Consider the following 14,415-nt stretch of genomic DNA (forward strand, 5'->3'; position numbering starts at 1 on the left):
AAAACAAGTATCAGACCAATCTCCACTAAATTAAGGGACTATCAGGGCAAACCTATCCCCATTCTGGGCACCTGCCCTTTCAATATTCAATATGGCAATTTTTCAGGCCTTCTTCCTACCATTATTGTAAAAGAACAGCGACCCAGCCTCTTAGGTTTGGAGTGGTTTCATTCCCTGGGCCTTTCAATTTCCAGTATACATCACATACAAGAGCCCCTTCTTACCAACCTCATTCAGGAATTCAGCGACGTTTTCACCAGTAGCCTGGGTAAGTACAGGGGGAAACCCCTTTCCTTTAATTTAGACCCGCAGGTAGCCCCTATACGATTTAAACCTAGACGGGTCCCCTTTGCATTAAGAAGCGAGTAGATACTAGACAAATTAATAGCCCAAGGGGTACTAGAGCCTGTAGACCATTCCAAATGGAAGACTCCCATTGTCACACCAGTTAAGCCAGATGGTTCAGTTAGAATTTGTGCTGACTATAAGTGCACATTAAACAAGGCTCTTCAAAATTCAGCCTATCCGGTGCCAGTCGTGCAACACTTGCTTCACTCATTAGGCCAAGGTAAAATTTTTGCTAAATTGGACCTAACCCAGGCCTACCAGCAAATTCCAGTAGATAAAGCAACCTCAGAAGCACAGACTATAGTGACTCATAGGGGAGCTTTCAGATGCAATAGGTCCAGTTTGGAGTCTCGGTAGCCCCTGGGATCTTCCAATCCTTAACGGAAAGGATCCTCCAGGGAATCCCAGGGGTTGTCCCTTATTTCGACGATATCCTCATAACAGCTAAGGACATCGTCCAGTTAAGGGATCGCCTCAGAACTGTATTAACACAGTTTAAAAGAACAGGACTCATACTAAAACAAGAGAAGTGCAAATTAGCAGTCAGTGAGGTAGAATTCCTGGGGTACAGGATCGATGCCTCCGGTCTGCATCCAACTGAGGCTAAGGTCAGAGCCATTCAAAATGTCCCTACTCCACAAAATAGAACAGAGTTACAAGCTTTTCTGGGCCTTCTAAATTTTTATAGTCTGTTTTTATCACACAAGGCTTCGTTAGCTGAGCCTTTACTCCTAGATACCAAAAGACCTTGGTTGTGGGGTTCTCGAGAAGAAGGTGCTTTTAAGGCTGTATAAAATCTTCTTACCTCAGACAGCCTTCTGCTTCAATACGACGAACAGCTTCCTCTAGTTTTGACTTGTGATGCCTCTCTTTACAGCATTGGAGCTGTTTTAAGTCATAAACTACCTACCGATTTAGAAGCGCCCACTGCATACTTTTCAAGAACCCTGTCTCCAACTGAACGAAATTACGGGCAAATTGACGAGGCATTGGCATTAGTTACAGGTGTCAAACAATTTCATGCCTACCTGTATGGGTGCCACTTCACCTTGGTTACCAATCACAAGCCGTTACTAGGAATACTTTCAGGGACCAAGCCAACACCTCCTATCCTTTCTCCTCGAATGACAAGGTGGACAGTATTCTTAGCTGCTTACAATTACACATTAAAACATCGCCCAGGCAAACACCTGGCTCATGCCGACGCCCTGAGTAGATGCCCTCTTCCCATTGCGGCTGAAGACCCTGCTCCTGCTTGCACTGTTTTACTAACTGAGGAGATGCCAATCCCTCTCAATGCTAGAGACATGGCACTACATTAAGCCAAAGATAAAGTCATCTCAAGGGTATTGGACTGGACTAAGAGAGGATGGCCTTCTGAACCAGTGGGGCCTGAATTCAAACCATACAAGGAAAGGCAACTTGAATTGTCTGCTATGAAGGGATGCTTGTTATGGGGACATAGGGTTGTTATTCCTGCCTCACTGCAACAGCAAATTCTAACATCACTACATGAAAGCCACCCAGGGATAGTCAGAATGAAGTCCTTGGCCAGAAGTTACCTGTGGTGGCCACAAAACATCAGTGACTGGGTGTCAGGGTGTGCAGACTGCCAAGAGTCACAACCAAACCCCCCAAGAGCACCCCCAACTGAATGGGACAAACCAAAGGATCCTTGGTCTTGAATTCACATAGATTTTGCTGGCCCTTTTCAAGGACACATGTTCTTAATTGTGGTAGATGCATATTCCAAGTGGGTGGAGGTCAAACTTACTTCTAAAGTCTACTTCTAAAGTCTACTACTACTACTACTACTACTAAAGTCTTGACCACAGCGATGCAAATCCTCTTTCCTACCCATAGTATACCAGATGTCTTGGTATCAGATAATGGTCCCCAACTGGTGTCTGGGCCCTTTGAGCTATTCCTTGCAGGACTGGGCATCAAACACTCACTCACAGCCCCTTTTTTTCCAGCTACCAATGGCCGACTGAGAAAGCTGTCCACTCTGTAAAAGAAGTTCTGGCAAGAATGGGGCCAGGAAACTGGAACTCTATGATTTCTACATACCTCTTAATGCAACACGCTACCCCTTGTCCAGAGACAAATCAAAGCCCAGCCGAGCTTCTGATGGGGAGGCGAATAAAAACTAAATTGGACAAACTACATCCAACATATTCCCCAGACACTGCCAAGATTAACACTTCTGGACTCAGAACTTTTAAAACAGGGGACCACATATATGCAAGGAATTACTCAGGAAGTCTCCTATGGCTTCCAGGCATAGTTACTCAAGTCTTAGGCCCCAGGTCATACATAATTACCGAGGGATGGAAGAATTTGAAGAAGGCATATAGATCAAATTAGGGGTAGACAAAACGGACAAACCAACTTAGCTACCACTATTAACCCATCAAACCAGCCAGATAAAGGATTTCTTGCAGATCAAGCAACTGAGCCAAGGTCGGAGGTCGAGGACTGGGACGCAGCTCGACGGGAGGGCAACTTACCGGGTCTTCGGGACTTTGTTCCAGCGATAAACTCTCCAATAGCTGATGAAGAACCTACTTCCACTTCTTCAGGACCTTCTTCGGTGCTCTCATCTACATCCAGCGAACCAGGAGGCCTGCGGAGGTCCGGATAAGTCAGGAGGCAGCCTGCCTACCTCAAGGACTATGTATGCGCCCTCTAGTGCTGGAGGAATGTTGCGTCCCAGGCTTCACGTCGGTCCGCAGAAGCTGCTGCGCGCTGATTGGTTGTTTCGTTTCTGGCGCGAGTATATAAGTAGCTGTCAAAGTGCTGACAGCTGCTGCTGTTAGCTGAGCAGCCTCGCTAGCCGCCAAAGCTAGCAAAAGTGTTAACCGCACTTGTTAACCAATAAATCCTGTTAGCTTTCAAAGAAACTGTCTTGCCTGAGTCTGTTCGTCCCTACCAGGACATAACAGTTTCTATCTTAATTTATTATGTAAATTCAGAAAATTATGTAAATTCAGAAAATTAATCTAGTTGAACAAACTATTGTTAGGTATGTTGTGCCAATATACGTTTATTTTGATTGAAATGAAACATTAATGGCAGTACACAGATTGTTCATAAATTTAAGGGCTGACTAGAAAGCCAAAATGGTTTCATAGTGTCAGTTTAGTCTGTATAATTAAATAGTGATCTGATTTGTGTGTCAATTCTTTGCCTTAATGTCTCATTACATAAGTGAAGCTAATTCAATAACAGAACTGAAATAATTAATAGCAAATATATACAATAACCATATAGCAAAGAGGCTGATGGGGTGTGTATTAAACACTATGTTATTTATTTTATACATCTGTACTTAATTCTTTGGAACAGCTTACAGTATATAAAAAACATAGTCAATTACAAACTAATGTAAAGGTCAAATTTTTACAAATGCAGCAATGAAAAATTGTAAATTTAAATTTCACAGGCACATTTCAAAGAGTGAAAGATCAAAGATGTATAATAGGCAATAAATGTATTTACAAATCTCGCACCTTCCTTTTAGCATTAAGAGTCGCGAATTTAGCCCGCGAGTGGGTGGGTAGAGAATTTAAAAGAGCAAACCGAGAGTACTAAGGACACAATTTTATCATTTGCAGTATTGCTTCTGAATAACATATTTAAATTCAGAGCCCATGCCAGAAAATGAACAATTCGTATTTGTCAATTTCATTGCTCCTGCCCCCTTTTAGATAAACTCTTCTTCTATTGGTTTATGGCAAGTCAGAAGCTTCATTCCTTTATTCCTCCTCCTCAGCTGTCCGTGTTGTTTTTCCAAGACATCAGGAATATAGGAAACTATATAGAAAACAATAGTTTTCCGTAATGTTCGCGCGCCCACTTTCCTTTCTCCAGAAACAGCCTGCTTGCTCACACTCACACTCCCTCTTCCTGTTCCCACCCTGAAGCGGAATAGGAAAGGCGGATATCGTCATCTGGCTTCTAATTGGCTGTTCAGCCCGCCGGGGCACTTGGGTTTCTTTTCTCGCGCCACTTTCAGGCGCTTTGGCGCGAGAGGTGGAAGTTGAGATCTGATTTGGGAGGGAGCTGCGCTTTTTCCCTTCGTTATGGAGCTGAGCGAGCGTCTACATAACGACGATTACCATGGAGGTTAGCATGCCTCGGGATGTGGGATGTGGGATGTGGGATGTGGTGGTGGTGGTGGCGGAGGAAAGTCTCAAACCGGAGGACTGCTAGCAAAGGGCAGAGAGATTGTTGGTAGAAGTGAATGGTGGTGGGCATAAGCTGAATCTCCGAAAGGAAGAAAGCAGTGCAACAGCAGCAGCTGTGTGGAAAATAAATATTTTGACTCTGAATTCAGGATAAATAAAATGGCTGTGGTTCAAGCCTTATTACTTATATCTCTCTATTGAAGGCATAAATAGTTTTACTGTCTTAGTAGTAATCGCATTTAGCGCTACTGCAGTGGTTTCATGGCGGTTTGCTTCTCAGAAATTCCATTGAAATCTTTTTTAAAAAATAGGATTTTTTTAGGAATTTTTGTGACATAAGCCCAATTTCTAAAATTTCTGAAACCTTTTCGGTGATGCTCCATGAATGTTTATGTGGGGCTACAGTAATTCTTATTGAAATTGGTGGTGCTTACTTTCAAGGTAAAGCTTCTGAGAGCTCAGCCTTTGGGAATTACATAACATATCTATGAAGTTTTAATGACAACAATAAAGAAGTGGTTTTTCATTTTCCATTATTTCTTCTGACATGTTTTTTTTTTCAACTCTAGCCTATCATCTTGGTATTTGTCTTCCATCCAAATATTAACTACTTATGAATTTGCTCTGCTTTTTAAGCCAAAATTGACTAGCTAGATATTTATTGTCAAGTGATTGTGCAAAGGTGTGCAATCTTTAATTTTACTTTTCTTCTAGTGGCTTTTTTGCTGATTTTCTCACTGAAGACTCAAATTTGTCATTTTTATATGAATGATAGTTTCTTAGGCTCTTCAGATGCATTAAAACTATATTGCTGCAGTTGTAGTATAAGGCTGAAATAACAAGTTTTCAAGACATAAGCTTTTGAGATGAAACTAAGTATTGACAAAGTAGTAAGTGAATCAATAAGTAGATGGTTATTGTTACAGCTGGCTCAATCATCCTCATAGGCATATTGTTGAAGAAATATAAGAACATGTTGCAGCTAGTTTCTTTTAATCTTCAAGCCCACAGGATTTCTCCCTTCTTCATTTAAAGAATTTCTATTGAAAACATTTTAATTTAGAAAGAAGAAAAAAAAAACAGATAATAACTGATTGAGATTTTTATGAATTTGAGGAACTATGGCAAAAATGAGATAACAGTATTCCTGAAATAATAGAGCAGAAATGGATTTGAGATCATCTAATTTGTTTGATGTAAGGTGCTTTATAGCATCCTTAACAGATAGATGTCCTGTCTCTGCTTACATCTTCTAATGAAAGATAGACCACCAACTTTATAAGCTTTCTACTCTACTGCTAAACAGCTCTCGCTGTCCATGTCCTCTTACTTAGCAGAAATTTTGTTCCTTGTATCTTGTATCTATTGATTCTAGTTCTGCTTTCTAGATCAACAGAGGACAATTTTGCTGTGTTTTAAAGGCAATTTTCCTAATATTTGAATATTTTTACCATTCTTCCAAATCCAGTACATCCAGCTTTTTCACTGTTATTCAGAGGATTTGGTAACAGCTTTTTCACTGTTATTCAGAGGATTTGGTAACAGCTTGTATGTTGTCCTTGTTCTTCTATAGACGTGCTCTAGTTGAACAATGATAAACCATGTGTAGAACTAGATGCTGTACTCCAAGTGTGACCAGAGCAGATCATAGTTGTCATAAGAAGTTGCAAGACTGTGTTAAGAAATTGCAAGATTGAATATATAGCTGTAGAGTGTTGCAGTGCCATATTCAATTTAATTTAGAAACGGACATTGTTTTCACATGTACTCCTACCACATCAGATGTCCCTATTTTATATTATTGATCTGTCCCCGTACCCACACACACACCCACACAGCCAGTCGAGGGTTAAGGAAACACTTTGGAACGCACCCAGGTCTTATCTCCGACTTGGCAGCGATAGACACACCGTCTGCCAAGGGTCTTTATTTTCACAAACAGACAGATAAGATACGAACGTTCAAGAAAGTCGAAACAGAAATAATATTCCTCCCAGCAGTTCCGGACGAGGCTTTAGTGACTCCAAGGTTTTGCTTTGTTCGTCACAAGGATCCTTTGACCACTACCCTCTATTATATAGTCTCTGGGGTGTGGTCCAGTGACTCAGTTCTAATCCCTAGCACGCCTCCCAAGCTGCTGCAAACGTTTATCACGCCTTCGGAGGCGTGCGTCCAGGAATGATGTTTCATTATCACTTTGACTCGAATCAGCTGTTTCCTCTCCCTCAGCCGGCACTTGAAACAATGCCAGAGGGGAGGGGCCTGGAGAGGGAGGCCTGGCTGACTCCTCTTCCTCATGCTCGGAGCTTTCTTCCTCCGATGGGACAGGCTCAGAGGGCGGGGCCACAACACTATCCCCCACCGCAGGGCCCTTCCCCCGGGTCTGACGGTCGGGATGGGGTCGGGACGGGAACTGTTCGTGGAAAGCCCGCACCAGGTCAGGGGCCTGAACGGCAGATGCGTCCACCCAGGTGAAATCCTCGGGCCCGTACCCCTTCCAGGCAATGAGGTATTGGAAGCGCCCCTTCAGCCAACGGGAATCCCGGATACTGTCCACCTCGTACGTCGAGGCATCATCCTCGTCGGCTGCGGCTGGGGGGGCAGGCGTCGGCGGGCGGCGGAGATGGCTCGCGGGGGCCTCAGGGACCAGGAGGGACCGATGAAAAACAGGGTGGAGCCGCATGGAGCGGGGTAGAGTCAACCGGTAGGCCACCGGATTGATGACCGCCTCGATAGGGAAGGGACCGATAAAGCGTTGGGCCAGTTTCCTCACCGGCCGGTCCGTGGGGAGGTGTTTCGTGGACAACCACACCCGATCTCCTACTTCCAGCGGTGGCGTCGCCCGGCGGGCGCGATCGGCGAACCGTTTATAATCCTCTTTCGCCCGGATCAGCTGCCGCCGCACCAGTTGCTGCACTGCCTGCAGCTCCGAGAGGAAGTCCCGGGTCTCGGGAACAGGGGAGTCCATGATGGTCAACGGGAAAAGCCGTGGATGGTATCCGACGTTGGCATGGAACGGGGTCATCTGGGTGGAGGTGTGTTGGGAGTTATTAAAAGCGAACTCCGCCAGGGGAAGGTACTCGGCCCAGTTGTCCTGCTGCTGGTTGACAAAACAGCGGAGGTACTGCTCCAGTATGCCGATGACCTTCTCCGTGCCCCCGTCAGTCTCCGGATGGTGCGACGATGACAGGCACACCTGCACCTCCAGCGCGGCCATCAGGCTTTTCCAGAAGCGAGCCGTGAACTGGGCCCCGCGGTCCGAAACCACCCGGTCCGGCAGGCCGTGGAGGCGGAAGATATGTTGCAGGAACAGGCGAGCCGTCGTGCGGGCCGAGGGCAGGCCGCGGCACGGGATGAAATGTGCCATCTTCGTGAGCGCATCCACCACCACGAGGACGGTCGTGTACGTAGCGGACAGGGGCAGGTCTGTCAGGAAGTCCATGGAGATGGCTCCCCAAGGTCTCTCCGGTGTCGGTAGCGGCTGGAGGAGTCCGGGAGGGGGGCCGGACGCGGCTTTGGCCTGTCGGCACGTCACACAGGACGTCACGTAGGCGTGCACGTCGTGCCGTACCCGAGGCCACCAAAAAGTCCGCGTCACCAGGTTCAAAGTCTTAAAGAAGCCGAAGTGCCCCGCCGCGGGGTTGTCATGACACTGGTTCATGACGAGGGCTCGGAGCGGACTCGTGGGCACGTACAGCCGACCCCGATGTCTGAGCAAGCCCTCCTCCACGGTCCATGGGGACGCGGGGCCGACGTCCGCTCTCCGCTGCTGCGACCAGTCGTCCCGTCGCTGCGCTTCCAGCACCCGAGCCCGCAGGTCCACCGGTTCCTGGACCGCGGCCAAGGAGTCCGCTGGCAGCACCGTCCGGGGGGGAAGGGAGTCCTTGGGGCAAAAGTATTCCGGCTTACGGGATAGCGCGTCCGCCCTCTGGTTGAGGTTGCTCGGAATGTAGGTGACGTGGAAGTTGAACCGGGCGAAAAACAACGACCATCGGATCTGCCGCTGGTTCAACTTCCGTGCCGTGGTGAGGTGCTCCAGGTTCCGATGGTCCGTCCGCACCTCCACCTGGTGTCGGGCCCCCTCGAGGTGATGTCGCCAAGCCTCGAACGCGGCCTTGATGGCCAGCAACTCCTTTTCCCAGATGGTGTAGTTGCGCTCGGAAGGGTTGAGTTTCCGGGAGTAGTATGCGCAGGGAAAAAGAGTGCCGCCATCCACCGGAGCCTGTAGCAGCACCGCCCCAATCGCCACGTTGGACGCGTCTGTCTCCACCACGAACGGACGGTGTGGATTGGGGTGCCTCAGGACTGGCTCCGTGAGGAAGGCCTGCTTGAGGACCTCGAAGGCCTGCTGCTGCGGGGGCCCCCACTGGAACGGGACCTTCTTCCGAAGGAGCTGGGTCAACGGCAAGGTCAGGGTGGCGAAGCCCGGGATGAAGGTCCGATAGTAGTTGGCGAATCCCAACAGACGCTGGACATCCTTCACCCGACGCGGGGGTTCCCAACTGCGCAAGGCCTCCACCTTGTGCGGGTCCATCGCGATGCCCTCGGGGGTGATGATGTGCCCAAGGAACTCTATGGAAGTCTGGAAGAAGTAGCATTTCTCCAACTTCGCATAGAGCTGGTGCTCCCGCAGGCGCTGCAGGACCTGGCGGACATGCTGGAGGTGACTTTCCGGGGTCCGGGAATAGATCAAAATGTCATCCAAGTAGATCACCACGAACCGATCCAGCATGTCCCGGAACACATCGTTCATCAAGTGCTGGAAGACCGCGGGGGCGTTGGTCAACCCGAACGGCATGACAGTATACTCGAAGTGTCCGTACCGCGTGCCGAACGCCGTCTTCCACTCGTCCCCCTCTCTCACGCGCACCAGGTTGTAAGCCCCTCGGAGATCGAGCTTAGTGAAGATCGAGGCCTCCCGCAACCTCTCCATCAGCTCCGGGATCAGCGGCAGGGGGTAGCGATTTCGCACTGTGATGGCATTCAAGCGCCGGTAGTCGCAACACAGGCGCAAGTCCCCCGTCTTCTTTTTAACGAAGAGGACCGGGGCCGAGAGCGGGGAGGTCGAAGGCCGGATGAACCCACGGGCCAGGTTCTTTTCCAGAAAGTCCCGTAAGGCGGCCAGCTCGGGCTCCGACATGGAGTACAGGCGTCCCGAGGGCAGGGGCGCGTTGGGCATTAGGTCCACCGCGCAGTCGTAGGGTCGGTGCGGGGGCAAGCGGTCCGCCTCCTTCTCGCTGAACACGTCGGCGAAGGGCGTCAGCTCTGGAGGCAAGGAGACGTTTGGGGCAGAGACGTCCTGGCCGGCGCAGGTGTGGCGAAGGTGGTCGACACACTGCAGGCTCGGGAACGAGATGGCGTTTCTCGACCACGCCACCTGAGGGTCGTGCGCCCGAAGCCAGGCCATCCCCAGGACCAAGGGAAAGTGCAGATCTGCCGTTACGTAAAACTGGATCGCCTCCTCGTGGTTTCCAATGGCGAGGCGCAAGGGCTGGGTAGCGGTTTTGATGGGTCCCGCCACGAGTTCCCGCCCATCTATAGTTTCAACCCTCAACGGAGGGTCCACTGGAACCAAGGGGACTTTGTAATGGGCCACAAAGGCCTGGTCCATAAAGTTCGTGGTGGCCCCCGAGTCCACCAGCGCGTGCGCCTGGAGCCCCTCCGACCGGTTAGCCAACAACACCCGGGTGTTCAAAATCAGGTGCCGAGGGGGCTCACAGTCCACAGCCGCCGACTCCGGCGGGGCATGGTCACGTGCCTGACCCAGAGTTTCCCCTAGGCCAGGCCTGGCCCGTTTCCCGGCAGGTCACGCCGAGACTCCGGAACAGGCTTGAGCGGTCCACTCCACTTCCGGGGACACGAGGCGGCAAAATGTCCCGCCTCGCCGCAATAGAGGCACAACCCCCCTTGACGTCTCCGCATCCGCTCCTGGGCCGTCAGTTGAGGTCTGGCTGCTCCGAGCTCCATAGGCTCCTCAGCCGTCGCCACAAAACGCTGTGCGGTCCGGAGCGCTGTCGGTGCGAAACGCGGGGGTGCCGACGCTGTCGATGGTTCCGGAAGAGCCCGACGGGGCCGTCGCCGTTGCAAGCGGGCGTCGATGCGCAGGCATTGGGTCACCAGCGCGTCGAGGGTCGGTGGCGCCTCCACACGAACCAGCTCGTCCTGCATCTCGTCAGAAAGGCCGTCCTGGAAAGCGTCCATCAGCGCCACCTCATTCCAAGCCGAATCCTGGCCTAGCAGTCGGAACTCTGCAATATAGTCCTGCAGGGGGCGCTTGCCTTGGCGGAGGTCCTTGATGCGCCTCGCTGCCGTCTGCACCCGGAGGGGGTCCTCAAACATGGTGCGCAGGTGTTGTAAAAAGCCCTGAAAGTCCAGGAGCAAGGGGCTATCTTGCAACAACAGGGGCGTGGCCCATCGGGCGGCAGTGCCCGAGAGGGAGCTGATAACAAATGCCACCCGAGCCCGGTCATCCGGAAAATCCTCCGGCCTCATTGCCATAAACAGTTGGCATTGTCCCAAGAAGGCCGGAAACATCTCCTGCTGCCCAGAAAACCTATCTGGCACATTCACTGGGCATCTCGGACGGGGAGGGGGAGGAGGTGGAGCTGCAGGAGCATTTCCCAAAGCAAGTTGGGCAGTTAGCTGTGCTACTTGCTGTTGCAGAAGCTGATTGGCCTCCAGCATCTGCTGTATCTGCTGCTGCAGCTGTTGGTCCATCGTGGGTTAACGATGGAGTATGGGGTGACGAACAAGATGATCTGTCCCCGTACCCACACACACACCCACACAGCCAGTCGAGGGTTAAGGAAACACTTTGGAACGCACCCAGGTCTTATCTCCGACTTGGCAGCGATAGACACACCGTCTGCCAAGGGTCTTTATTTTCACAAACAGACAGATAAGATACGAACGTTCAAGAAAGTCGAAACAGAAATAATATTCCTCCCAGCAGTTCCGGACGAGGCTTTAGTGACTCCAAGGTTTTGCTTTGTTCGTCACAAGGATCCTTTGACCACTACCCTCTATTATATAGTCTCTGGGGTGTGGTCCAGTGACTCAGTTCTAATCCCTAGCACGCCTCCCAAGCTGCTGCAAACGTTTATCACGCCTTCGGAGGCGTGCGTCCAGGAATGATGTTTCATTATCACTTTGACTCGAATCAGCTGTTTCCTCTCCCTCAGCCGGCACTTGAAACAATGCCAGAGGGGAGGGGCCTGGAGAGGGAGGCCTGGCTGACTCCTCTTCCTCATGCTCGGAGCTTTCTTCCTCCGATGGGACAGGCTCAGAGGGCGGGGCCACAACAATTATTTTCTTTTGCACTTAAATGCAAAATGACTGTCTCATTAAGAGTTTATAAGCATTCTATCTACCCCTTATCTGTATCACTAAGAAAACAGCAAACAGGACCTGGAAGAGTTCTGTGCTCCATCTGATTCCTCTTTCTACATAAAAGTTGAGAATAATAGCCAAACTCCAAGCCTATCATATAGAAATCTGCAGCTAGCCATAATGATGAAAATATGATATGCATGGACTTCTGGCGGTGACGTCAACGTGTTAGGGACGAAAGGAACGGTGCTCCATTTCTAAAGCCCCTAATATCCTCGCTGCGGGCGCTGATTTCGGCGCTACCGACCCCGTAGAGGTCGGTAGAAGAAGGGGAAATTTCTGAGGACCTTGGGGAGGGCAGCAATCCCCCCGAAGGTTCAGGATAACTCCTCTAACTCGGAACGAGGAAGAACCAGCCACTCGGCTGGCCAGAAACGCTGACAGCTGTTAAGAGGGAAGCGAAGATTGAAAAAGAAAAGCATCGGTGAAAACAGAAGTGAGGATTAAAGATTGAAAAGGTATATCTGCATTTTCTAACGGTTGGGAGAAAGCGGGCGGAAGGAACCCTTGAGTAAAAGAGGAGAAAGAGAAGCGGCGACCGATAAGTGGAGTGAAGGGGAGGAATCCATATTGAAAGTGACAGCGCGTAATCTGGTAGTCAGTGGAATCCGAAAGAATCCAGAGGGAATACGGTTGAATGAAGTGTGTGATTGATAACCAGAGCTTCATAACAAAAAGCTGGGAGAGCGAAGGTCTCTGAAAACTTAAAAGACTTAACGGGAGGACTTTTAGAGCCCCGGATATCCATAGAAGAAAGGACGGTGAAGCCATATTGAGCAACGGCAGGGAGAACGCAGTCAACTTAGAACTTATAACATTGTTGCCGATACTTACTGGACAATCCAGATAAAGGCTTCCTTAACAGGATCGAGTTTATTGATCGAGTTAATTGGATAATTGGATAATAAAGCAACGGGACTATTGGATTGAGTTATTTGGGGAAGCAGACGCTTGATACTTTTGGCACACGATCGGTGTGTATTGGACAAAAAGTAAAGTAAAGGGAGGAAAAAGTACGATCGCACGTGAAATACATTGGATTTATAATTTTTGTTTCTGCCACGGCTTATCCCGGTGAGGACTTGAACTGAGGATTACGGAACAAGTGGATAATACATGGATATATTATATTGAAACTATTGACAGTTAAAAGGAAGTGGACTTGAACTATAATTGGATATTTGATATAAAGATTGCCAGAATACAAGATACTACCAAGACCAACTACTAATTACCAACAGTGACTAAGAAGTAATATTTGGTGTATATATACTCACTGCTTTGGAAATCTATACTTATATGACTGCATACCATTACCTTATACTTATCTTGTACCCATTAAGTGAATTATTGCCTTATTAATTTGTTTTTATATATTTATATATGTAGAATCAGAGATATAGATTTTATTATAGCTAAATATAATTTCTATTAATTTGTCTTTATATAGTTAGAATCTCAATGATTTGTTAATTTGTCTTAATACAACTAGAATCAAAGATCCGGATTATATTATACTTAACATAGCTATATTATAATTACAAAAGTATATCCATATACGTATGTTATATAAATTAAAATAAATTGGATAAATTAGATAAGTAAGATAAATATTTAGACAATTGCTTAAGGAATCTACGTTTGACATTTGATTGCATAGTATGACCTTATAAGAAGTGTATATTAATTAAGTGATATATTAATTTGATCTATATATAGTTAGTATTAAAGATTTAGTCCATAGTATATTAGATACATTTATATTAACTACATCCCTTTACCTTCTGAGAGAAATCATATTGCACTTACTCCCTACTTACTAATATACCACTTATTCAAATACTTAATACCAGGGAGAATTAGCTGATGGATTGCTAGAACGTTACATTTTTCCCTCGACCCTCCCACTTAGCTTCCCATGCTGATTGATTTATAAGTACAAAGGAGCCTGGAAAAAAGCGAAAAATAAATTTGGGTGAAATTTTAAAACAGACCTAGAAATATTGACCAGTATATGAAAATCTGGGAAAGAATAAAAAAAGAGATAATAATGGCGACCACAAGTATAACGACAACAGCTAAAATAAGTAAGAAAACACCATCGGGCCAAATGATACTTATGACCTCACCAGCTCAACAGAAAGTAACTGAAACCACAGAAAAGGAGAAGATGAGTCCTGCCCTACAGAACATCCACTCCGCATTAGCAATGATCCAGGAAGGCATGAATAGAATGCAGGAAACCATGGCACATAATCATGAAGAGACCAAGAAAAATCATGAAGTATTGAGGTCAGATGTGAGTGAAATTAAAGATAACATCAAAAATATGGATGAGAAGATAGAACAAATTCAGCAAAACATAACAGAAAACGAGCAGAGGATCCAAAAGGTGGAAGAAAGAGTAGAATATGCGACCAACAGAATGGAAAGAATGGAACAAGATCAAGGGGCATTTAATAAGGAAACTGAGGACGCGTTAACCTAT

The 14,415-nt window shown here is 47.8% G+C and overlaps 1 protein-coding gene across 1 annotated transcript in view; it reads left to right on the forward strand.

Moving 5' to 3' along the window:
* The first annotated feature begins 4,381 nt into the window (after positions 1-4,381).
* POLA1 (DNA polymerase alpha 1, catalytic subunit) overlaps positions 4,382-14,415 on the forward strand; it is a 568,283-nt gene continuing 558,249 nt past the window's right edge. The window contains exon 1 of the mRNA XM_070943339.1: positions 4,382-4,476. Coding sequence (XP_070799440.1) covers positions 4,434-4,476 — 43 coding nt within the window. The 5' untranslated portion in view covers positions 4,382-4,433. The remainder of the gene's footprint in view (positions 4,477-14,415) is intronic.

The sequence above is a fragment of the Pituophis catenifer genome, unplaced genomic scaffold (genome assembly GCF_029215685.1).
Source record: "Pituophis catenifer annectens isolate HBS135680 unplaced genomic scaffold, rPitCat1.0.hap2 SCAF_4, whole genome shotgun sequence".
Taxonomy (NCBI): domain Eukaryota; kingdom Metazoa; phylum Chordata; class Lepidosauria; order Squamata; family Colubridae; genus Pituophis; species Pituophis catenifer.